Source organism: Bombus affinis, chromosome 9, assembly GCF_024516045.1.
Source record: "Bombus affinis isolate iyBomAffi1 chromosome 9, iyBomAffi1.2, whole genome shotgun sequence".
Classification (NCBI taxonomy): domain Eukaryota; kingdom Metazoa; phylum Arthropoda; class Insecta; order Hymenoptera; family Apidae; genus Bombus; species Bombus affinis.
In genome coordinates this window covers 12,567,664-12,595,358 of record NC_066352.1, presented here as the reverse complement: position 1 = coordinate 12,595,358, position 27,695 = coordinate 12,567,664, and the positions used below count along the sequence as shown (strand labels likewise).

Genomic DNA, 27,695 nt, shown 5'->3' with positions numbered 1-27,695 from the left:
ATGAATGGTATGTGTTACCAGAAATACAGAGCACATCGCTACCATTTGTAGAAGACACTTGCTATAGGAATCTAATTGATTTCTTATTTATTAGTTACTATTAACTAAAGTTAACAACGATCTACGAACTGACCGAAACTCATAAAGACCTACTGACATTTTCTTTGCAAATTAAAATCTGCCCCTATTTCCGCACTGCAGCTGTTCAGAGAACGATTGACTTACAATAAATAAAAAAAAAAAGAAAAAAAAACTCACACTCGAACAATCTCATAAGCCACATCTTCGATCAGACGGTAGAACGTTATCACACCGTAGTTTGTTGGTATCTCTATCATCTTTGGCCAGCCCACAATTGTCAATTACCATCACCCTTGATCTCTTCAAGTAGAACAAGAGATCTCATCGTTTTATAATTCTATCGGCGATTTAGTATTTTAACACCCGCGCGCGTTCTACAATAACGAACGTTCTCTCTTCTCATCGTGCGTTGAATTAAATATGAAGCGAATGTTCAACGCGACCGGTCTATACCTTACCTTCCCATTTTCCTTCCTTGATCTCGCAATCTGATCGCAATGTTGGTACACAATAATTAATCGTACGGTGGGATCGAAGTAAAGGACGAGAACACAAAGGAGAATATTTTACGTACATTGTTCTCGTCGAGTGCATCCTCGTAACCGTCAGGGCAATGAGTCACGCAGGATCCATTGAATGGTCTCCACGCCTGACCATCTTCCAGGACATAATATACTCGTCTTAGACGATTCATTCGTACACACTCATCCTTCGTGACGCAGCGTCTCGAGAGATAGGAGTATCTGTGGAACAGATCGTGTCGCGTTTATCCGGCTGCTATAGCTTGCCTGGAAACAGTTAGCAGCTCAAGGTCACAGCGATACAATCCCCCCACTATACGTGTTCATAACGTTTGTGAAAGAATAGAAAGCATGACCGGCGACTTCCGCTCTCCTTTCCAAAGGAAGGATGCTTCAGAGTTTCAAGAGAAACTTTTTCCATAACTATGGAAATACGCGGCACCTTTGCAGTGGAAAAGACCTTTTCCAGCTACTCCAACACCTATCCATAAGTGTTACGTTGTTCTTGCACGATATCCGATAACTTGTACAAATTGTCGGAGAAATAATTAATCAGTTGGAATTTTGTGCATTCTGTAAGTTAGTTTCACAGATAGTAAATTTTGCAAAATTTACTATCGATGAGAGAGAAAAGTAAGATATATACGAGGATGTAATCACCAGAACCCTTCGAAGTTCGAAAGGATAAATCGTACAAGGTATCGCTAAATAATAAATATAAGACTTTTGCGAGAAATCGACGATTAAAAAGAAGTGAAAATAAAGAAGTTTTAAAGAAAGACAAAAAACGCGAGTAACTTTCGGATATAGTTATTTTAAATCGTTGATTAAAATTACACAAGAGGGGCTGTAGTAATATATTTATAAAAATAAAATAAATGATATTACCGGTTATCGAACGAAAAATGTATTTTCTGAAAATCAAACGAATTAATTTTGGAAAGAATTTCTGTATAAATAAAAAAAAAATCAATATAGCTTCCGCGGCATTATTTTAAATCGCTCGACCAATTTTCCACGAATATTTAACGTTACATTTACGAATAAAATTAACGAATTACGAATAAAATTACGGATTACAAGAGAACAAATTTACGCTATGTGAAATTAACGATAAAAATATTTTTAAAAAGATAGTATATAAAGGAAGGAGAAACAAAAGTAAGCTTGCAGACTATAACTCACAGATCACTAGGGCAGGTTTCCACGCATTTCCCCTCGTGCCGATAATGCTTGCATACGTAACATTCGCTTTCCGTTGGACCGTGACACTCGCCCAGACACTGATCGTGACAATCCAGCCTTTCTGTTCTCTGACAGTGCTGTGAAGTCCAGCAGTAACCCCCGGGACAGTGGGAACATCCTGTAGCGGTGAAAAGTCGATTAAAACTATGGCTGCGTGGTAATTTTACTCGTACCTGAACTAATGTATCTTTAACATGCGAGCACGACGTTGGGAGGATCGTATACTGGTAATGTCGAATTGTAGAAGCTCTTAAACATACTTGAAGTCTCGTCACGAGTTCAATTGCTACAGTACGTGCGTTAGGTAGATACACGATTCTCCCTTGGGCAAATGTTATTGCTTCAATTTGTGACGATTAAAGAAAAAGCATTCACGACAATGAAATTATACGTATCGTACGATCGTGATTTCTTAAATATTTTCTATACAAAATAAATCGTATAAACTACTTTGTTCATTTTCTAAGCAATTATAAGTAAGTAGTTCTTCTTTTCGTTCTGTTTTTCTCGTTTTACAGTAAATCATTCGTCTAATAGATCGAACCAAATTATTGGAGAACAAAAACTAAATTTGTTTATATTCCGAAGTAACAGTGAAGTTTATATTTAGCTTTTTCTATGTTCTTACGGAAACCATGATTTTATAAATATTCCAAACCTAATCTTGACCAAAAAAAAAACTTCCACAAAATTTTTCCGTCTGTTTTTCATATTTTTAAGTAATCCAATTGAAAACTTTTAACTTACGGTTCAAATCCACAAGAAAAACATTTCGTCAAAGCCCTCGCACATATCTAATTACACGTAAGACTTTTTCGTATCTACGTATTGTGAGTAGTGGATTTTGCACACTTTTTCTTTACACATACGCATCTAAAATAATGGTCAATGACTTAGTACTACTCCTCCCTATTCTTATACCTCTCATGCTTATATACTATGTTATATGTAGATTGGATTTAATATTCTACCGAACCGTTCTTCGCCTGCAACAGAAATGAAAAAAAAAAAGAAAGAACGAACAGCCAATTAGTGCAAAAGCAGTGGAATTTTATATTTTAACGAGTTATATACACAATTAAAGAGCATTTTGAATCTGGACGTAATCCTACGAAGACTTTAATTCAAACAAAATCTTTTAATTATGAAATCGACCAAACAAAGAAAAGGAAGTTCATTAAGATCACAAAGAATAGAAAATAAGAATGAAAGATCAGTAGATTGCCTTTCCAAAGCAAAAGCACACCAAGCACAAGAAGCAAAGATCTCTGTGTCAGGATTAATCACTTAATCACATGCATGAAAAAAGCATACAGATTTGTAATTTCAATAAAATCGTATTAAAGAAAAAAAGAACAAAACACGATTGTAACAGTATGCTTGACACGATATGTTGTAAATCAACGAGTTTAAAAACAAGAACATCCCCGTTCAATCTTGCGATTCTTTAAATAATATCTCGTTCTGCCAGTCGAAATCAAGGCTCACGATGAAACCGATATTATAGAAAATAATTTACATTTTCACTTATCGAACGAAGAAGATTAGTCGATTTTACAAAAATAATTCCACATCTTCGTAATCGGTTGGCAACTAAGTGACTGCGGATTTTGTCATTAGGTGGTATTGGCAAAATCCGCAATCACTTAATTGCCAACCCAATAATTAGATACATTACCGCATTGTAATTACGTACCGATTATACGGATATTTTGTTTAAAAAAATGTCAATGTATTAAACAACGATTAAATATATTAGAACATTGTTCCATTTTTTCGAAATAAAACAAAACGTGAACGCGAATCATTTTTATCATAAGCCCTTTAATTATTAACACAGCATGTTCGTAACATGATATTCTACTCAAAGAGATTTTCATCAATTGAAAGAATAATAATATTAACCGACTAATAAGTCGATAAATACCAGGGCAAGAGGCTTCCTCCCCGTTGTCCTTGATAACATTCTCTCCCGCGGAAACGATGAGGTCCCAGTCGAGGGTGGTGTAACACAACGCCGGATTCTTCTCGATCCGAACGCTGCCCCGTGAGATCTCGGTAAGTTTCTTCAAACCGATCTGCAAGAAAGAATTCCGCCACAAGGCGTCGATTTAGCTCCGATAAAGCTAACTGCTAGCCAGAGGTCGAACGACTGGTTAATTCGATTGACTAATTAACGTCACTTGACCCGCCGAGTCAACTAGCTACGTCCAGAAAGCAAATTGGAGAGATGCCTCTCTGTCAGGAACGTGGGAAATGATCCGAACACGTCGATCTACTTGTGTTTTTTGTATTGATCCTCTAACCGGTTCCACTACAACATAATTACTAATTCTCTTCGCTGTTTTTGATATACTATCGATAAACATTGCTTTGAAGTACGTAATAAATAAAAAAAAAAAAAAAAAAAAATAGTTTACGCTTGTAAAGTGGTTTATATTTGCAAACTGGTTCGCATTTCAAATTCTTTATTTTACTCGATTGACAAGACATATCTTGGTCTATTTAATGGAAATTTTATTTCTGTAAAGAACGGGCAATGGCTCGTAACGCCGAGGTAATTAGAAATGAATTGTAGAACAAAGAAAATAAGTTAGGACATGATTAAGTTCCGAAGGTTTTAAGGATACAGTGCCATAGTGTGTGCAAAAAAAAAATGTCATTCGAACAGAAGAAACAATCTTTAAAACGAAACTTTAAAATAATTAAATTATTATACGATTCTCGAGCCCAAAGTTATTTCAAATTTACATATATTCATATTATAAGTACATATTGAAGTTGATTCTATCTCTAACATAGATACATGGTTTATGTTGAAATGAAACTAAAATTTAAACTAGCAGGCTAAAATTAAATTCAACTAAATGCTAATCAAATATCTTTAAATCTTTTTTAATTATCTATCTGTTGCGTTCGAACAAGGAGAACATCGATCGAATACAAAACAGAGAATACAGAACGAACTGCGGAAAAATGATATTTCTCTGTGCAAATATTTGCCAGCGGTGTGAATATTGATTTATTTTCAGAAACAACACGCGAATTATTAGCACCATCTCTTTTTTTCCAGAGTCAACCAACTTTCTCCCCCTACCCCCCCCCCTCTTTCTCTCTTTCTCTCAGCAATATGGCTGGACAATATTTGCTTCGCAAACAGAGCTATTATTCGATCGTCGCTCGTTTACTTTTTCACACCGCGGATACCAGAAGTAAAAACTTCGCAGCGCAGAATTATAAATCGTACCTACGTAATACTTACCTCCTGTAGATTCTGCATCTCGTACACCATGAACGCGTAATCGGTCAGCAAGATGTTGCCTCTGATCACCTCGAGATTTGGGAACAGATTGCTGAGAGTCTTCAATCCATTCACGCGATAGAGAAGCAGGTAGCCAGTGATTTCCCGAAGTTTGGGAAAAGTGATCGGTTGAAAGTCCGTCTCGGAGTTATTCTCGATGAGGACGATCTGCAGAAAGCCCTCTATCACGCGACAATCCTTCATAATGCCGAAACCAGACGCGCTGTTCCGTATATCGATGCTCTGGCAAATTCCATCGCCAATCGTCACGTTTTTGTTTGTGACCCTTCGTCGACCCTTCTCGTGAACCACGTCGATTGGTTTTGCGTTCGATTTAGGGAGGTTCGGTAGTTGGCCCGGTTGCTGGGTCAATTTTGCGTTGGCTTCCGTCGACCTGTCGTCATTAGGCAACGAATTTAGCCGAAATCGCTCGAGAGTATCGTAAAATGTACGGCGAGGTGCGATTTGTTCGAATCAGGATTGAAGGTTCTGTATTTGGGTTAGTCGAAGAAGGTCCAAGTTCTCTTTTCCTTCCATGTACGTGCAATACTTTAAATTTTGTTTCTTTATATATGGGAAGAAATTCTTCTTCTTAGGAAATTGTATTGCTGCTTTGGACAAATAACGATACGTCTTAGAGAATAATCATTTTTTGAAAAGACAAGGGAGATTAATTTTAACCAATTATGCTTGATTAGATGTTTTAAAACATTGCGTTTTCAAATAGGCGATAGAAGAAATTAATTACAGTATAAATTAGAGACATAGATTAGACGCAACAGACACAGATTAATGTTAACGTAAATTACAGACAAATAGGATTAGGATTTGGGATACGGGAAATTATTCAGCGCAAAAAAGTGCACAGAAAACGTGCAAAAGGTTTTGTTCTGGGATTCTTCGTTGGCACGCAAATCGGCTCTCAAATTATGGTATCTACGCCTCCTGCACGCAGGTCTCCATACATTTCAATACCGATTTCTCTGCAAACGAGCAACCCTACGAGAAAGCTTCTTCCACGTTTTCTTCTCAATTTTTTGCAAAGAATTATTATTACGCTTTATATAACTCAGGTATCCAAAAACAATTCCCTTCAACCAAAGGTGAGTTAAGGACCCACTAGTAATGGCGTGATCGATTAACAACGTAAAGTCCTTGATCAAACAAACAATCAGCTCTTGTCAAGAGTATATACCTGGAAGCATCGATGGCCCTGTTGCTTCTGTAGGAAACGATCCGCTCGTAAAACGGATCGTCAGAATCGTCCAAGTTCCTCTCGCGACGTCCGTTCCTAGGGGTAGCCTTCTCGGTGTTTGTATATGCGTAATTCGCTTCGTATCTGCTCCTAATCTCGTCGTTGTCATCGTCGAGGCTTGTCCTGTACCGAACTCTATTTGGTTGGCAGCAGGACAGCAGCGTTGTGGTGGAAAGGAGCACGACCACCAGTAACCACCTCATCTTCATCTTCCTGTCTCAGGCAAGACTGTACTATCGAGAAGGCGATCGTCAAATCTTCCCAAATTACCCCACCCTTTAACGTGTTTCGCCTCCCCACCTCCACCAGATCGATCGATCGTCGAACAAAGGTCCTCTCTGTGTGTCAAGCGATTCTAAACAGTTTGATCTCAGCCGATGGACCTCGAACAAGATCGAACAACAGACAACACGGTTTCGCTTCTCCTCTTCCAGATCCAAGGAACTCGAACGATCGTTTGCCTCGAGCAGAATCGCTAGTTACTCTCTCGTTAGACCTTTTTTTCCACCTCTGCTCGTTCTCGGACGAATCGTTAGGATCGCGCGAAACTTGCAAATATCATTCTACCAAGAATCGTGACTCAGGTTTCCAGCTATGTAATATATTATAGTTCCGTGACGATTTCGACTTTCTACCTTGTGCAAACGATTAACAAGCACGATGAACTGCGGTCACAGCTGGTTTAATGACTGCTCAACGACCTGGTTTGCGGATCTTCCGGCTTCATGCTTCGTTCCTGGCCGATAGTAAATCGCGATCCTCGATCTACGGTCTTATAGATCGATCTTAGGGCTCTTCTTGCTAGTTACAATTAGAAAAGCGAATTTTTAAAAAAAGAAGATCGACTCGATGCAGATAGTTAGGACTCGGATATAGTCGATCGAATGGTTTAGTTTCTTCTTGTTCTTTTCCCTTTGTTCTTTTCGAAGCCTTTCTCCAGAACCAGTGTGTAAATCCTGGACAAAGCGATGCTCAAAGAAGCTTCTTATTGAAGATGAAGAATTTTCCGCCCCTCATAGCTGTACCAGTGCGACGCCTGCAAGCAATCGAACGGCACAAATGTGACTAGTCGGATTCATGTCCGATTCAGGCAATTCCTGATGATTATTCAAACGTTGTTTAACGGATTGTCGCAGTGGTCGTCGGCAGAAACGCGAGACTAACCGACCACACGATCCTTTAAGAAGTTTCACACAACTTTTATTCTGTGACAACTGTGACGTATTTACGCATCGCTACAAAGGTTTCTCTAAATTCAGAATTTGGGATTTCTTACATTTTCTTATTATCGTATGGCTCGGTTTTGTATTTTAATATTCGTATAGTCGAAAGAATTCGTGCGAATTCCGACTATGAGTATCATAAAGTTTATTAGAACTTTAAAAAACTTCAATATTTTATCTCTCAAATTTCTCGAAGTTAATCGTTATTCTTACTAAAATAAATGTCAAATATTTGCCTGGACCAAAGACCGCATAATGTGGTAAAGACGTTGATAAACGTTTTAAAATTTCGTTAAACTTTGTATAAGCTTAAAACGTGAACAAGCCAGTCCGCTTATACCCGGGGCATTAATTTGTAGAATAAGGTACCTGCAGTAACAGTCATGGAACAGGATGATTAAAATCGCACGAGGAAATCGCGTGTCATCGGCAAATTTGAGAACGCCAAGATCGTACACATTTGGTGCTTTGGTTACGGAAACGTAAATCATTAAATTAGGAAATAATCAAGGAGAGTAGATAAAATGAGCGGCGATCATGAAGTGTCTTTAACCGGTGCACTTAATCTAACAAAGTTGCAGTAAAAGGTGGCGAACACCTGGACAAGCCACAGCTGTTTTAATAAACAGCTTTCACGGGTTACCAGCGAAAAAAGGAACGGAAAGAGAAGAAAGAGAAAAAGAAAAATGACTTGCATATTCATGACGCTGCTTATAACCGTGCGAGTGCCGTTTTGTCACGCGAGTTGTAGGATTCACGAAATTTTAACTCGATAAGCAGTGAAAGCATCTCGTAATCTTCGCCGTCCACTTTCTGTTCTTTCGTATTTTTTAGCCACAACGTCCACCCTCGATAAGACGCCCAAAAGATCTCACGATCCACGCAGGCTCTTATATCCATAAACGTATCGCATAACGTTCTTTATAAAGTTACGAGCATAAATCACGGACGGTGTTCGACTTAACAGCAGAGCTGCCTTGCAAAAATTGCAACCACATGGGTGCACCGATTCACTCGCAAGCTGAGTGACTCACGAGCTAACAGACACATTGATGAAGGAACTTTTGAACTTGACTTCCGAACGAAATGGAAGAAAAATAAAAAGAAAAAGCAAGGAGTAAAAAAATAAAGAATTTCGTGAAACCAGACTAGTTTCGTCGGGGTTTCGTGGAATTCCCGTCTCACCGGCGAAGAAAAGATAAAAAATATAAGATTGGAATGGCCAAACGCGTTTTTACTCGCGGGATCGCTAACCTCCAGAGAATTCTCTATATCTTCAGAAATTGTGCGGAAAGAACGCGTTTCGCGCAATATATCGAACGTAATGTTACAAATGTGGACTTTGACGCCTTCCCACTCGCATAAATTTACCGACAACTTTAACTGTTGTAAGCGGCGCTTTTTGGTAAAAAGATTTCAAGTTGCTCTACATTATGTAAAAGGCCGACCGGCGCGTGATAATAACGTGGTACCTAACTGGATGATGAATACCGGACATTAACTTTTAGCCTGCGCTTAGCATTTTTGTTACTCCAGTATCTTGTATGCAAATATTTCCAAAGGAGGAGATTTTTTCCTATATGCAACATAGTCCGTGTGGTTTGCACAGTAATTGCACGGTTCATTTTTATTTACGTGACGAGTATAATTATGCTCCACTGTCAGGTCTGGGAACAAGTTTTCTGCGGTGAATCCAAGGATCCGCTTCTATATTCATCAGATATCCACTCCTTTCCAGCCAAGAAATTGGAATTTATATCTTGTCAAGTTTGTACGAGGAATGGTCGACACGTTGATGCCTCATTTTGAAGTTTTCATTTCTCCTTTTACATTTTTTCTTTTTTTTTTTTTATTTTTTTTTTTTTTATTTATTTTTACACTCTTCCTTTTGTGGACAGATGAAGATGAGAGGTTGGTTATCGCGAAGAGAAATTGATCGTTTTAATATGGTTATTAGGAATATTCAGGTTGCTTCAAATGGTAATTAGCCTGATACTTTGACGTAACTAACGATGAGTATCCAAGTTGTTATAATTTAACGAACAAATTGGAATATGTATGAAATCTTGTTTGATAAGATTCAGAAATTTGTAAAGTGTCATTTCACTAAATTAAGCTAGACTTAATGGATAGTGGAATTATTGGATAATCTGCTATCGAGTCACTCTGATTAGATTATTCTGTTTCCTATCATTTCGTAGAAACAAGCAGATAAAATTACAAGAAGTTTCATAAAGAGGAGAATTCAAAAACATCTTGCTCTCGTCATTGCAGGTAATCGTAAGAAAAATTCTTGAAATGTCTTTGAATAAAAATTTGAAAGATAAAAGAAAGAAGAAATCAAACAATAGTCTCGTAATCAACGTATTCGTTCGAAAACAGAAGCCTGTTTTTGTTAAATAAGAAAAGTTGGAAAAGTCGTTTCTTCTATGCAACATTCTTTCCAACGATATTTGAAAACAACGCGATGACATTTGCTCCACAACCATTTTAAATGCCATCCATAAAGATAAAAAAAAAAGTAACAAGCAGGAAGGAAAATAGCTTGATAGTAGCTTCGACCGGCAAATTTCATGGTAGCGTAATTACATAGAAGAGAAGGAAGTCTCAGAGGAAGTAGCACAGTAACTGAAAATTTACTACAGATAAAATGACGATAAAAATACTTGAACTCGGTCGCAAGAAGAAACAGAGTTCGTTATCGAATTATTCTCATGGTACTTAATTTATCCACTTCATTCTCTTTGTTGGAACCCAATAATTCATCCTATCGGAGAACTTCGATAAACTCGAGACGATTAATTGAGAGGATTGGCTGATATTCATTTTGAAACAAATTGCGATAATTACAAGTGCTAACTATATATATAACTATATATATTCCTGACTATATCGACCAATTTTTCAACTCTGGAATTGCGTTAAATTTGTTTGACCTCGTTTGTGCAAATATCTAAGCAAGACATTTATTCACTTGCGAAAATTTGACAAATACGTAGCAACACATAATATGCAAATACATAACTATTCGGTAAAGTAATTATAAATTACAAATTATATTAAGAAAAATTACAGATTGTTAACTCTTGTTCCAGATATTAGGAAGTTATTAGGGTTTTTTTCAACCACTAAAATATTCTACAATTATTATTTTTGTTTGAATATCGTTTCCTGTAAAATATCTCTAATTCCTTATCTTTTTTAACGACTTTCAAATTATTTCCCTTTTCGACGAGCCTAGATAAAACAGCAAAAATACAATGATTTTACGAAAGTAAAAACGAAACTAAAATGAACGAACTTATCAAACGGTAATGGAAACATTCAGGCGGCTTTTAGCTCGACTGAAAGTGTTCATCATCGAGTAAATCGTATACTTATTGGTTTCTCTCGCGAATACAAAATAATTTAGCATGCAATTTAAGTTCCACCTCTTTAACTTCCTCCTTGGCTCCTTCTTCTTCCTTTTCATATTAGGAAGTAACGCCGAAGTAAACAGATTTGTTTTGGTCTTGGTACGAGTACTTGACATTTTCGAGTATTTGATTCGCCCTGATATCGAGCCATTCCAAATTTCCGAGATAATCCACGCACTTGAAAAACAATTCATAAGAAATTCCACGAAGTGAATGGTCCATACGTTTCTCGTGCTCGTAATTAAATCTGAATCTAAAAACTCGGATGGTCATGAAAGAGCCCGAAATCGTACGAACTGGCGTCATTCCGCCCATTCATAAGTTGACGCGGCCCTGATAACGAGCTGATAAACAGCGTGTCTGAGCCCTCGTTTCTTATCAGCCACTCTGCCAAGGAATTCGTGACGATACGTGATCTAGACGACATGAATAATTCGTAACGCAGAGAAGTGCGTCGTCGAATTTCGTTAGAGAAATATGCCCACTCAAAATAGAGTCTATTATAAACAATAATAGATAAATCTTTGAAACAGGGATGCACGATCGACGTAAAACGGCTAATTCACGTTGTTTCGTGAGCTTTCAACGGGGAATGGAAAATAAGTTTTACTATAAAGTACATAGAGAAAATCCAGGCTACATATATTTCAGTCTGTATGAACTTTATAGAGCATTTGCATAGCATAGTATCGAGAGTGTTGGATAATCTATTTGCGAACGACCCTCAAATTATTTCGAGCAACTGGCGTATATCAGAAATAAATCATAGTATCTATTCTGTTCACATTTGAACCGATCCAAAACAAACAGGCTGAAATCATTTCGAATTATTGGCAGGATGTGATAAAACAAAAATGATCGTACGTTTAAAGTTAAGCCCAAGATATGCTACAGTGGAGAAAAGCATATTCTCTTTTCTTCTTTTTCTGTACAATGCTGTACAATGTTAACTGTTCTAAGTCCAAACGTTAACTGTTTACGAGTATAGCTGACTGAATACCAGTGATAAAGCTTGAAACCGATCTGAGAATACATTTACGAGTTACGATGGACAACGAACTGTTCAAATAATTTTCTGGTCTTTCCAAAGTATACGTTCCTCCAATAAATATTTTCCATCTTCTATACGCATTTCCGGATTTCTGTTTCAAACTTTACCAACGTGATCGTGCCAATTGTATCATATCGTCGTGTATCATAAAAAATCCTTTGCGTGACGAACGCAGTATATTTACAGAAACTGTCCGTAAGTGTTGGAATAAATGGAAGTGACGGTGAACGCGTTAATATAATATTCGCCATGAAGAATGCGGGAAAGCGAATTTACAACGACGAATTCGCGTAAAACTTTGCCGACGAATTTCAAGTTCGCGAGAGATGCTACAAACTCGACAGAAATTCGACTGGTGTATACGGTCGCGCGTCCTCGAAATGACAAGATTCGACTTTCATCGATATTCGACGACAACTTGCAAAATTAATTAACGCATCGAGGTAGCTTGGCACGCTCGCGTTTGGTTCTTAGCACGAAAAGTATGCCAGCCGCAGCCCAGGGCCGGCATAGTTGTGCGGCTATGTTATTTCGTCATAGCACGAACGTGCACGAATTTTCAGTCGAACAACTCATCGCGCTATTTATTAGCAACTTTTACACCTCTCGGTCTAAGAAACCTGCATCTTTCATACACTCGTCACGCGTTAAAATCGTGCTACTTACGACGAAATTTCGGCAGTGAAGCTTCGCTCGTTGCGATCTTTTCTTCATACGAATGTAGATATCGTGAAACGTCGTACACAGCCTAATACAGATTTCAACAGTTTAAACTTGGTCTCTTACGACCTTCGCCCGACACGAATCTTGATGTTCTATTGTGTTAGGTCGACCGAGAAATTTTATCGTCAGGTTTTCTTTGTATATTTACGAGTAGATCGTGTACGTTCAGACGTTCGTACAATTTCATGTTTTTATTTACAAATGCAATTGAAGTAGGATCCGAGTAAAAATTTGCTTCGCCTAGCGAACACGATAAGAAGTATGTGCTTCGCTCTGGATATTTAAATTTCTTATACATAAACAATAAACACATAAACGTGCGCTGCCTATTTATTTCTGTATTTAATATATGACAGTCCATAATATGTACTTTGCTGAACAAATTACTTGTTGAAAATTCGATCGATCGATTGTTCGGCGACGAAACGCACCAGAAATCTGGCATTTTGTTCAAGCTTCGAAAAAAATATACGATAAAAGTAGTTCTCTCAGCCTTTCTGAAATATAAATTGGCAATTTCTTCGGGTGTTTATAAAACTGCCCGATAGGAAAAATATTCGATGCTGAGAATCAGGTCGTAGGCTAGTGGCAGGAAGAATATTTTAATAAGAAAAATAAGAAATTTAACGAAAACGACGCTATATCGAAGACTAATTAGTAGAAATTCCAGTGCGAATAATTGCTTCCCATCGTTTCGAAGAACAAAAACGACAGAACTTTTCGACGTACCTGATAGAATTTTAAATTCTTTCGTTCTATGTACCAATCGTGATGTACGACCGACTGGATACGATCGACCGAGAATTAGTTAAAGGTTGATGTGATCGTGAACTTTCGAGGATGTTAACGATGTTTCGTTCGCGACCTCACGTTTTCCTCGTGGTTGTTACTTGATAGGATATCCGCGATTCAGAAACGAATCACGTAATTCCAGGGATATACACATACATATTAATTTCTTCCTGTAGACCATGAACGAAGATTAAACGATTAAACTCGCACCCTCTGTGTGCTTAATTTTCCAGATTTTAACTAATAACTAACAACGGTTCGGTGTACTTAGTTTGAAATATTATTCGTGGTAAGGTTAATTAATTTGAAATTCTACGGTATACCTCGGTACAAACTCCCTGTAAATGGTTCGTAGTTTGGTAAAAAATGTCCCAAGTTCTTGTTTGCAGGATGCAGACTCGCGTGTGAAATTATAACATAAACGCGGACGGTCCTGTGCCATTTCTTTTCGCATTTGACCATCGTTTAGCTTTCCATTGCACTTTGGTTTTCATTTAGTTACGATTTGTATTTAGTTTCCAAGAGCGTTCAGCTTTTGTTTAATTGGAATTTTCATTTAACTTGCAAGCCATCGAAAATTCTCCAAACCATTGGATTTTAACTTTACCAGCATACGATCGAGTCACGGGAGAAACAAATTCGTTGACTGTATTCTGACATTAAAATGAAAATATAAAAGAAAAATATCTTTCTAAGTGAAAGAAAATTAAGTTGATCAGTTTAGCTTCCTAGTAACTCGATTTTAACTTTGTTGAAACCTGTGTCGCTCGTATTAGCCACGATTTCACTCAATTATGTAGGAAGGAAAAGAAGACGAAAGCAAATTTACCCCGAGACAGCTCATCTCGCGAATCCCATGAGTCACGATAAACCCTTCTATCACGAACAACCTTATCAACCCTGAAACGAAAGAAAAAGAAGGAAAAGCGGAGAAAAGTACTCTCTTTAGAGGCGACTTGTTCCATGGCACGTAACGAAAAGACTAGCATCGCCATAACGCGCATTGTTTTTCCTCGCAACCCATTTCCGGTCTCTCTGTTCGCCTCATGCTGACGCAACAAACGATAACAGAGAACAAGAAAAAAAAAAAAAAAAAATAGAAATATAGATACGTTACCGCCTACAAATATGTAAAATACTCTTTAAACGAACCTGCTTATTATTATTTTATTTATTATTAAACATGTTCCTCTCTCGAGTGACACAGCTGTACATACAAATGATTTCGACTTAAATCTATTTATAAACAAATGAACAGTAAAGGCAGGTTCTTCTATCACAACTTTGAGAATATATCAAAACTATCCATCTTTTGATCTAATTATACCAAATATCTAAATATAAATGGTAGCTACAGATGCGTATGTTTACGAGCTGGTGCTTTTTTATCATCTTTGCGCAAAACCGACGAATTTTCATTGTCTTGAATGGACCTGAGCGAGCGAGACCCGACGAAATAATAAGAAAGACAGAAACGAAGCGGTGGAGCAAAATCGTTTGAAAGAACGTCAACAAGCTGACTCACGAACGAAGCGTTATGTTAACCGGACCATAATTAGATGGACATGACGTTGTAACCTCGTGCCGAAACTTTCCAGCTCGAGAATTCGTCCGGAACATTCTGTAAGCTTATTTTGCTATGAAGTCGTGGTCCTCGTTATTGTTACACGCTAATTAAATTCATTGATAAATTACGCGTGATTACGTATAAATGGACATTTGGAAGTATTTGCAATTTTTTTTCAAGAATTTCGAATTGTTCTGTAGGAGCTGCAGCTCGCAGCTGCGATGACAGGAAAATATAATGATGCAATAGAGCCACGGAATTGATTTACATTCCCGAGGAATGTATCTTCGTCAGTTAGCTGTTTTTGACGAGTATATTCGTCATGAAGAGATGGCAATATTTTACGTTGCGACGAGCCTGTCGATGATGAAATTAAAAAATAAAACAGTCGTTTCATTATAATTTAATTCTGTGTAATGACAGCCACGTATACTCTGTGTTCGACGAGTATATTCGTCGCAGCTTACATTTTCCGACAAGTTTTAGGTACACGTTTCTCAAAGAGGTGGCAACAGCTAACCGTTTGAATATTTTAATTTTATCATCGTGCCAAAATAAAGATCGACGTAACAAAATATTCTTAACGTTAACATATTCTTTATTTTTAATCGAAACAAACCGAAACAAAGTATAATTAACATTTTCGTTGCATTATCACAAATTCGTTAACTAAATTTGAAATTTCAACTAAATGAAAAATATTCGAAATAAATCCACATCGGTGATTGGCAAATTATATCTGCAAATTATTATATTTTATATTTCCTCCGATAATAACATCCGATAATAACGATAACGATGACAAACTCGATAATAATCATTCGGATCGGTAAATCGCAAAAGCCGTACATACCAAACATGAAATATTCGCCAATTAATTGAATGGACAAGATACGGATTGATTAAGCAATGATGTTGACCGTATCATCGCGAACGAATGTAACATCGATACAATTAAAATTCTCCAATGAAATTGGGAAGAACGTTCGACTGCTGATAATTAACGTGCAAATGGTGTTTTACGAGCAGAAAAAAAAAGAAAGAAATAACTCTTGGTGTAACAGGCAACGAAATCAGCGATGCAAAATGCTCGACTGGTAAAGATACAATTAGATTAGTCGTAATTACAGCTTGTAACAAGACGATACGCACGGTATTTTACTACCGCAAGACTGTGTGAAATTACGTATTTGTACATTAAGGATGGACTGCGAGGCTTAACGTCTTAATGATAACGATCATGAAAACCATACGTATGCTTGCTAATATCTTACTATGTTATTAGTCCTCGAGTATCGGTGTTCAAATTATTGCGAAATATTTTATGCCGTTCTTTAAACTTGCACTTTAGCTTCCTCGATGGTTTCACTTTGACTTATTATAAAACTATCATTTCTACAGACTGTCTGTACGTTGACAGTAATCAAACGACGATACGTATTGATATCGAAAAACATCGGTCGAGTCGAGCACCATTAACATTTTTCAACACATTAATATATCAACACGAGAGACGCCAACATTTACACGCCGGTATCAACTTTTCTACGCTATTGCTACGCAGTATCTTCTTTTTCTATTTCTTCTAACGTGTTTTTATCGAAACCAAAAATAAATCACGAAAGGCCATGGAAGGAAAAATCACAAGCAACTAGTGATAATGCAGGAAGGAAATTCTTTCGAGCTTATCCCGAAACGAGGACACGATCGGTTCAACGAGATGCGAAACCAAGACGAATGCAACCGAGAGATAATAGCGTATTATTTCTAGAAACGCAAATAATATTCACGCGCGTAAACAACGTTCACCGTTGCGGCAAACGAGACGATGACGATAGAGAAATCTCATTTACGTGATTACGGGCCGGATCATCGGGCAAACGAGATTAGACGAAGGGAAACGGGAATGACAGGACGAAAAATTGCATCATTGCGCCGTTACTTCGGTCGTTCGAGCCATGTGACTTATTCCTCGTTTCCTGCAAGGTTCCATGCGAAGGGCGCACGAAAATTAAGGAGGAACGACGCAGAAAACGGACGATATTCGGTCTTCGAGTAACACGCGACGATCGATCAACTAAAATGGCGCACGTTTGACCCCCTCCAATCGTGGCAGCTTCGTTTAATATACTGTTCGAAATGACGCTAGCGTATCACGTGACTTGGGAGAATGATTCAAACGTCAGTTTTAATACAACGACGTGCTTTCACCGCAAGGTAATATACAGGATACGACAGTACGTAAAATGGTAAATTATGAAAAAGAGGGAGGGACGTTTACGATCGATTTTCCTGCTCGCTCGTAAAAGTCAAACGCTTCTCTATAGATCTTTTACATTCCACCGTAATCCCGAGTCTACGCATCGGTGCGGAGCTTCTGATGATAAACGTTTCCTGGCTTAGACGTAAACACAAGTTCGTTCATCGCGGACAGTCTAAAAAGACCATAGCGTCTGATTGCGACGAAAAAAACACGCGGAAGAAGAGACGCATCGACAGAGAAATGCTTTCATCGAAGTTAGTCAACCATTAAATTACTATCCTCTTCCGTAACATCTATCACCACCAATTTGATCCACTTTCACCGCTTCTATCTGCACTAATTTTCCTTATTCAAATAATACCAGATTCTACAATCTATGAATATCTACGAAAACAAAACGAAACAAAATTGCGACACACTAAAGAACACCGAAAAACAAGATTAACTTTGCCGAGCTGCTGGGAAATCGTATTTTCTTCCTAATCAAGATACGATGTAATAGGAATTCTATCTATTTATTGGGTTGGCAACATTACCACGTAATGACAAAATCCGCAATCACTTGGTCGCCAACCAAGCAGGTCGGAAGAAGAGCGACAGAATAAAATAAAACTAGATAAGAATCTTTTTCCTATTGTTTAAGTATAGGATGAAAATTCTCACAATAGAAATTTCCATCAATGCGGAGAAGTTCGTGAGAAAGATAGTAGAAACGACGAAATCTTTACATCGAAGAAATCAAAGACAGATAAAAATGCAGTTAAACTTTTAGTTGGAGAATGTGTATGCTTCTGAACACTGCTAAACCAGCTCGCGAGGATCTAAAAGTTCTATATGATATTTCCTACATTTGTCTCATCTTCCTTCCGAATCTGTACCCATTTTCCACCGAGTCCCTCGAGTTTCCCTTCGCATCGACGATGTAACGTCAGCAGCCAGATAGAGGAGCAACAGGCGATATTCAAAAGTGTACAGACACATTTCTGTAGAAAAGACTTCGAGTAAGGCCCGGTGTAGATAAACGATGTCATGTAGTTGCGGCTTTCTACATACAAGTGAAGCTGTGAGGAGACTTGGCAGCTTTAGCACGTAACATATAATATACGAAATACGTATCGGATTGCAATAGTAGATCGTACAATACGAGTCAAGACATAGCAAAATCGCTTAATATTTATTACGCACATATTGTACGGTGTTTCTTTACTCTGTGATTGTTTACAGCGACGACTAAACCGAGAATTTTTATGCAAATCCATATGTATTTTAATTATACAGATAATTTCAAATGGTAGTTACTATCTCAGTTGATTAGACAAAGAGTATAGTACAAACATAAATTTTTATTTCGTCGCATTCTCCGGTTAGTTTCTTAACAAAGTGCTATAAATTGCCAGAGTGGCGCAACTATTTCAAGATAACACAACAAAGCAGTGGAATCTTTTCTTAGTGTGCAATGGTAAACACGTGTTAATTTCTATTTCTGTGATTTGAGAATTTCATCGTTCATTCTCTCCGCAACAGCTTCGCTTGCAAATTTTCTTCCTTCTCGATTCCATTACAACCACTGACGTACGCGCATTGTGTGATTAAAAATACATGCAAATCTGTCGAATCACACATTGAAGATAGGTCGTGCATCGAGTAACGGCGATTAAGACGAAATCGGAACGAGGTGCAGCATCGCATCTCTCGTCTGCACTGCATCGGTTCTAATCCACGCGATGTATCTACATAACCGGACTATCGATTTGAATGATCATCAGGATCAGACTCCGTACAACAAGGGGCCAGTTAGCCGCTCTTGTATCAGAGGTTAATGGCCTCCGGAAATTGCTATTATTCGCCATAGAATCAAACCGTTGCAACGCAAAATTATACAGTTGGGCATTTATACTTAGCCGGCGATTAACCTTAAGGTTTATTTTCGATTCAATTTGTATCCTTCTAACGTTAAAAAATATATCGCGAGTTTCGGTAAAATAAACCGGGGCACCGTTATTGGCGAAAGATGGAAATATAAAAAATCGAGGATCGCAATAAGGTTAAATTAACGAAAAGATGTACTTTGCATATTTTGTTTCGTGGGATCGCGTGATTCGATAGACGATCTATTTTCAGTGGGTTGCGGAATCGATCGAAGGCGTGGAAACAAGAACATATAAACACCGTGAGAAAACGCTTCCAGGAAGCTTCAGCAACGGCCCACGCATTGCTTTTGCGTCGTCCCAAATTACGTGTGTCAAGAGATCACGGCCTCTTTTGGCCTCTCCCACCCTCTTCGGTTTATACTACTTGCTCACCGACAGACGAACGCTTCGAGGACATTTCGAGCCGTTTACGAGGAAATAGATGCCTCTTGGGCTTATATGGCCACGTGTGTCCTTTTCGGCCGATTTGACGTAGTCACAATATGTAGGCTGATACATTGGAATTTTGGGATTTATGGTGTACGAATAAGCGTGAAGCTCGATTACGCAAAATTTAAATGATATTCAAAAATCGTACGATATATTCCATAAACGATCACCGAATTTCGGCTTGATAGCAAAGGCTAACACATAATTCGTCACAATTCGTTGTTCCTCTTCTGACTCTTACGAACAGCTTCTACAAACAAATTATTTTCAGCGTATTTTCACGCCGATCATGTAACGATAAATATTTCCCACGTTGTCGCTCTCTATATCGATATTATAAAAATTTGTTTAAAGTACAACTTCAAATGAAAATTTTATATAAAAAGGATACTTCTATGTGACCGTGTAAAAATTAAACGATAACCTGGAGAAGGCATACGCTTACTAACGCTAACAGATATAAAACGTGTTAAAATTGAAGATACTATGCTACCATAAGTTTGAAGAAAAAGAAGTCCATGAGAACAAAGTTGCAAAGAAGTTCCATCGCTAGAAATCTTGAAGTGACCTTAATTTCTCCACCTGTATCAATTCGTCAGGAAATTCCAAACTGCTCTCTCGATTACTTCTAACCTACGTACAGTTATTTGTCCTTAATTCGGTGTATATTGGGAGACACAGAAAAAGCTAACATATCGTCTTAATGATTTCATCGATTTCGATCATTGTTACAAATAGATAGGCGCGTTTTGTGTGACAAGAATTATTTGTTACTTGGAAACTGAGTTCCCTGCGGCGAGCATACGAAGCGCGATACCGCGCTAATTGACCGACATTTTCGTCGTCCTTGACCGTCACATTTTCCTCTTCCATGGAAACCTCGATCTCCTCAAACGGCCGTATTACAGCCGCGACCTTCGCGCGAGGAAATTTCCACTTTTCCATTGGACGAGCACGTAACATCCAGCGAATGGATATCTCCACTTCGTAACTTTCATTTTCGTGCCGGTCAGTTCGTTGCTAGTGGTGGCCGCTGTGATAGCGCAAATACCGCGCGTATTACACACCGGGATGAAAATCGCGAAAACGTGGAAGCACGGCTATTTAACTTTCGATTGAATCGGACGTTCAATTTTCTGTCAGAACGCAAGTTCTCGCTAATCTTAACCCATCGTGGCTGGGACTTACGTTGACGCAGCATTTCATTTCATTCCCTTTTGATCGATTCACGTTATTCAACTCTGTTAAATTCGTTGAATTTATGCGATACTGAAAAACAGTCGCAAGAATTCGCTGAATATTATTTTCGTTACTACTTTATTCGAAGCGTTAAATACAAAAATGTGTATCATTACGATGAACTAGCTGTTTCCTTTTCCAAATAAATAAGACAAATAAATAAGCTTTCAACCAAATGCTACGTTATCTACGCCTAAGTTGTATAATAGTACTCGATAAACGTAGTAACGTAATAGAAACGTCGGCAGGATGCTAGATTACTTATTCTACGATTTTCATTCATGAAAGAAAAAAAATCGATTAAGATTAATGGAAACCGAAGAAATTGCATCACGGTGGTCGCGATAACACGTTATCACTGCAAGGTATACGTCATGTGTGTCACAACCGTTGCGTCGAACTCGTTGAATCGGTTCGCGTTACGTAGGTAAATGTTTGCTGCGCGTCTCATTAAAAATTAGCCGTACACGTTCATTGTCTTTGCTCGTAGTCCGATCGTTTCGTCGACCGAGTCGTTCTATATTAAAACCGTTGGAGAAGCGTTCCTCCCCAAACGCACCGGACCGCGATACTAGGGAGATAATCTCGACGTCGTTAAACAGCGTAGACCTCTTTTAAACTGTAAGTCGTCGGCGTTTCCGTTCCATGATGTCGACGGTGATTTCTCGCGATCGTTATCGTGTTCAGTGAGGCTTTCGAATTCATATGTCTGCGTTTCTTTTCCACCGGTCGCGACACGTGGTCGTTATTTTTAGAACAGAAGCTGATTACGGAAGAGCCGAGATAATGGGGATGATCGGTCGTAACGATGCGAGCTACCGTTTCGTGTTCATAGTCGAGAATACAATAACTTTCGTCGTTTCGTTAACTGGTCACGTATTTTATCCTGTCAGTTATGGTGTACTTTTAATAAAATCTTCTTATCTTTTTTTTCCATCGAGCGTAAATGAAATACGGCTATCTGATACGTTTGTTTACTTTGCATACGTAAAAATGGTTAGACGCTAGCTAGATGGTTATTTCTGCGGGAAAATTTATGCGAGAGAAAATTTAACCAAACGAGAGACGTGACGATAATTTTCCTCGGATCAACCACCCTTCTGTCGCTAGCTTACGTAACCATTTTGTTATATCCGATGGCCAATATTTCTCTCGTTTTCCGGTCTCCGTCACAGCCCCCCGTATTCGCGAGACGACGGACCGGTCATGTTTATTTCACACCCGAACGAAATTCTGACAGCCAGGTGAGGATGGATAGAACGATCCACGATAAAAATTTTGTTTAGGAGGTAACGCGCTCTCTCTCTCTCTCTCTCTCTCTCTCTCTCTCTCTCTCTCTCTCTCTCTCTCTCTCTCTCTCTCTCTCTCTCTCTCTCTCTCTCTCTCTCTCTCTCTCTCTCTCTCTCTGTTGAAGGTTATAATTTCAAGATAATCGCAATAATACAAAACATGGTTGCGTCACCGCTTTTTCTTGTCGAGTTACGATCCTCTTTAAATCGTGTCTTCATTCCGATACGCGGTTACGTGACTTTCGATTCTTTGCGTATGCGATACGACCCACTATAAATAATTTAACGTGATTTAGCTCGCGCACGTAAATTGACAATTTTTTCTTATTATAGCGATCGGTCAAATTAAACGGCCACTAAACGTAATTTATCGCAGAATCGTTAAATTTAACGTTTCCGTGCGTTCTGTATCTTTCGTTTAAAATTTAACGATCATCGATATCAGTATGCACGCTCGTCCGCAATAACTTCGTTGCATAATTGATTAATTAATTGAATTTTGTTTACTAACGCCGCAAAACCCGTTTCGTTGGCTAGCCAATTAATTGTTCGCGGCATGTTTACGCGTAATTAGCATTTTCCACGATTTATGAACATACTTCGAAACCGACTCGAAACGACCATTGCTGTTCTTCGCTCGAGCGCGTTTTTATTTACTTCCGTTTAATCGCTTCCGATTAATCGAATGTCGTGTAACGTGTTTTCTACGCGCACGTGGTGTAGAAGACAGCGTGTGCGCGCGCGAGCTTCTTCCACGCGTGCAAAAAACACGTCGGCACGGAGAAGCAGAGACAAAAAAAAACATTGTTCATGCGATACCCTGAGCGCGGAACAAGTGTCGCAAAGTCGAAGTTGGACGCTGTTTCGCGAGCACGTGACAGATATGTATATCTCGTGCTGAGCCAAACAATGGTTCACTAGTTGGAGAAAAGACATCCAGAATGGTTTTCAATTTTAACCCAAATTGAGTCTTTTCACAGCGGCACGGCTTTGGCACAGTATACGACTGCTTATGTCGTATACTAATTTTTTACAAGGTACACGTATACGCTTGCACCAAATGTTCAGCAATATTCAAATTTTACCAATATATAACCACGATCAGAATTCTAACGAAATGTGAAATCACGATATACAATGATCGTTATGAAACTTCAAGAAGTTTTGTACAACACGTATAATATAAATAAATGTACAAGTAATCAAACAGTTTCGTGACTCACTGTAGACTGTACTTACGTAGTAATCAATATTTCCAGCAAATGCATGTATCCCCTAATATTGACACTATCTTCGTAGCAAACAAACTATTCTAATCCACATGCTTAATCGCCACACCATTATCGAAGCACCTTTTATCGAAAAAATCATGCGTCTAGACGCCGGCGAACAAATAACATTCTCTTCGACATACTTTGGCCGACACGCAATTCGAACGGTTATGGGACACGATCGCTTGTTGCGCGTTATTATCGCAGAAACCGTTCGAATTGCCGGCTAAGAAACGTGCCGAAACTTTTTACGCGCCAATACTTACGCGTGTCATAGATACATACATACATTCCTGGCCGCGAAGTGGATCCGTGTCGTTCGTCCTCGATGATGACACGTCGATAACACAATCACTACCGAAGCACCACTGCCGTGTGTCCCACATTACTCGGCATGCCGATAGTCCGAAATCACTGCGTAAATAACGAAAATAGATATGAAGTAAAAAGGCCGAGTAGAACGATTTTTGCACGTACATAGACGTGTTGATGTACGCATGCAGTCGCTCACGACGGTCTGTTTACACGCTTCAAGTTTTCTGTGTATGTGTGTGTGTGTATGGTTTTATCACTAGAAACCAAAAGGCAACACTATCAGTTATACATCAGTGCAAAGTGAAAAGGTAAATTTGCTCGGCATATTAAGGTATTTGGAGGAAGACTTAGGAGAGACTTTTAGAACGAAATTTTATCAGAAATTACGAAACGTTTAACGTTTTGATTTGATCAGTTCTACGAAGATTCTTAGCGACATCCATGGAGAACTTCTTCGTGCGTGTATTATATATATATATATATATATATACTTCTTCGTATTTCGGACTTCTTCATACTTCGAATTTCTTCGTACGTGTATTCTATATGTGGTATGGACATTTGCATATATGAATTTTTTTATATGTGTGTCAATCTTGTTTCGACTTCGAGAAGAACTTTTGGTGTTTGAAGAAAATCTTTCGCGTAAAAGTGAAACAGATCACGCGTACCAACAGCAACAAGAAATAAGGTGTTTTATTTCTTAAGGGAAACTTAAGACTAAGGACTAAGACTAAACTTTTTCGATCAGAAACTTTTCTCTTCGATTCTCTTTGACATTTAACAAGAACAGAAGACGGTTAAGTATACCTGTTCTACGATTTCACATAGCTGTGGAAATATGTTCAAAGAAAATTGACCGCGATACAATTGCTGAGAGCTAATGTCTTTGTCCGTTTTAAAAAACGTTTCCGGCTCGAGCGATACACGTAGACATTTGTGATTAATTGTACAAGTATAGGGGTATATACGTAGGTACAAGTGCACGTGGAAAAGGAGCTGGATCGATGTATACGGTAACGCGACCGATTACAAAACACACGACCACAGGCTAATTCTCTTTTTCTGCGTCGTCGCCTAGCCGGAACTTTTTCAAGGCTTCGCCCGTAGAAGATTTCACAAGAGACACGAGTTTGCTCTACACACCACGAAATTCCATCTTTTTTCTTCCAACACTTCGCTCCACGTACTATTTAGGACAAAGCTGCGTGCGTAAGTTGATGCGTACGTGCGCGCGCGTGTTCACTCCTTCGACTGACGCGCGATGATTCGTAGCCGCTTCTAATGCGTAGTTAGCTTCGCGGACTCCGGTAAAATAAAAGAAAACATAAAACATAAAGAGAAAGAAGAAACACAAAGAACCACTCCCCGAAGGTTAAAGCGCCGAGACGCCACCACCGCAAGTAGCCTCTGCTTTCAACGATCTACGCACCGCTTGTTTACTTTATCCCACCTTCGAACAGGTTGTTGATACGCGACGGAATCATATTTACGTACCAGAAGAATTCATAATTCACGGCACTGAACTTTGTTAAACAGTTCGATCTAGTTCGCTTCTTTCGTATTTACTGGCACAATTGGAATATCGTTTATTATGCGACTATAAAGATTTAAAAGGTACAACGGAAGTACGAATTCACATAGATGATGAACAGACATCACCAAACGAACAAGTACACCAAACACCGCTCAAGGCGACCATGTTATCGTCACTGGCGCGCCTCGGATTGCTTTTTTAAACATGATACCGTTAACTCCCCGCGGTACTCACGCGCGACGCGTTCGAGACACGCGTACACACTACACGCGACGAAACAAAACGCGGCTCGGTACGTCCGATTGCTCTAAGAACCGCGTAATTCACATGCGACGCTAAGAAAACTCGCCGCGACGGTAGGGGAATGTCATAAGAGTGGGGGTAGGGAGAAAGGGTGGTCACGAGTGGTCACGACTGCGAAATTCTGCTCTCGTGTATTCGGAAATCCTTCGATCGTTGAATTTCCTTCGGACGACAAGATATACGTCTATGCACGCACGATCCTTTAACTCGAGACAGAGAAAAACAGAGAATATGTAAAAACACGTGCCACAAAAGGCAGGCAGACACAGACAGAGTAGCACGACTGACGGACGAAAGGAAAAACCGGTCGGGAGGAAACTATAATTGCGACGCACGACGTGAGACCGTTTTCTTTCCCGTCGCCATTATCGAATGATAAGAAAAAGAAGGGTTGTTCCGACAAAGTGGGAGGGGGGTGCGACAAGGAAGGAAGCATAGAAAGCATGGTCTTCCTCTAGACTAGAGAAAGAGAAAGGTATACCATATCGGAGAGGAGAGAGAGAGAGATAGAGAGAGGCGGCTGCTGCTGCCCGCGTCCCGTATTGCGTAGTAAGCGCTTGAATGGATTACGTCACGCGCCAGAGGCAAGCGCAAGAGGGTAAAAGCGTCGCAACAGACATACAACACACACGATGATGCCCATACTGTATAGAGCATTTGTTTGTTGCATCGGTTGTTGCGCGTATTCAATATGCGGCATTTTGCATGGAGGACTTCGGCCCCGACCTCGGCCGTTTGTTTTCCGGTGACCGACAGGCCCCAGAAGCCACGAGTGAGAAACTCAGATATCCAGCTACCCACCTACCGCCACCATGTGAACACTCTACATGCTCGTATGCGCAGCATCGTTTACCGTTCGCGCATATTCGTCTGACAGGATGCCGTTTTCCATCGTTTCTCGTGCACCTTCGCCAAGTGCCGAGGAACGATCGATCGTCAAGATACGACACGAGGGATTCATCCATTTAACGAGGAGAACTCTCATTTACGGGGCTATGAAACAACGTTCGTCCATCACGGCGAAACTCCCGCTCGCTCCCCACGTGTTTTCGCTGATCGAACAACAGTCAACTCTCTGCCTCGACTCTCTTCTTCGTGTCTTTATTCTATCTTTGCCTCGCCTGTCTCTCTCTCTCTCTCTCTCTCTCTCTCTCTCTGCCTCTTCCTCTCTCTCTTTCTCTTTCTTTTCTCTCCTGTCTCTGTTCTCTCTTCTTTCGCGACATCGTCTCAAGTGCCCTCTTTTGTTTCTCGTCTCCTCTCATAGACTGTTACCTCCTCATTTTTCTCAAGCGTGCGTTTAATATATATTTCGTCTCACGAACAAATTGTCGAGTCACGCTACAAACTGGCACCACGTTCCACGTGGTTAGACGTGTCCTTTCAAAACACCACGATTCTCACTACCATCTCGCACATACACACGCGTTACATTTTATCCCATATATGGCATTTACCTTTTGGCTTTATTCGCGTACCCCGGAATTTGCACTCTGGCCCGCCACTCTCGTATCGTCTCCGCACACACGGACCGATTCGCGATTGACGACGAGAGAACACTCGGTTAGAGGCAGCCCTCAGAAACGTAATAACAAAACGTACACCAACATTCTGACGAACGAATCAGCTGGTACTGATCCAATCGTGATCGAGCGCCGACTTCGCCACGGGTCACGGACGTAGAAGCGTCGTGAAAACATGAGTACTCTGTTCGTGTCGCGGCGGGAATCCGACTCGTGCGCCGCCGTTCGTAAAGACTCCTTAACTAATGCCAGTACCATACTTCGCCACTCGCCACGTGCATGCCCCCTTCCCCGTCTTGCTATCTTGCTTCCGTCAGTATTATTAGACGTTTATATATTCACAAACATTTGGGACGTAAGGCCTGACACAGCGAGTGTACGATATGACGTCGTTATGATTTATCACCGGTGACGCTACGCAAT

General features: G+C 39.4%; 1 protein-coding gene across 4 annotated transcripts in view; it reads right to left on the bottom strand.

Moving 5' to 3' along the window:
- Positions 1-24,009, bottom strand: part of LOC126920652 (insulin-like peptide receptor) — a 39,746-nt gene extending 15,737 nt beyond the window's left edge. Inside the window, exons 1-8 of one of the 4 annotated variants that reach the window (XM_050731317.1) lie at positions 12,760-23,547; positions 6,344-7,439; positions 5,110-5,542; positions 3,775-3,925; positions 2,819-2,833; positions 1,788-1,965; positions 656-824; positions 540-569 (exon numbers count right to left, since the gene is read on the bottom strand). In XM_050731317.1, coding sequence (XP_050587274.1) covers positions 540-569; positions 656-824; positions 1,788-1,965; positions 2,819-2,833; positions 3,775-3,925; positions 5,110-5,542; positions 6,344-6,612 — 1,245 coding nt within the window. In that variant the 5' untranslated portion in view covers positions 6,613-7,439; positions 12,760-23,547. Of the gene's footprint in view, positions 1-539; positions 570-655; positions 825-1,787; positions 1,966-2,818; positions 2,834-3,774; positions 3,926-5,109; positions 5,543-6,343; positions 7,440-12,759; positions 23,548-23,882 lie in introns of those variants that run through there. The other 3 variants (XM_050731319.1, XM_050731318.1, XM_050731320.1) reach the window with 3 other exon arrangements.
- Positions 24,010-27,695: the final 3,686 nt, after the last annotated feature.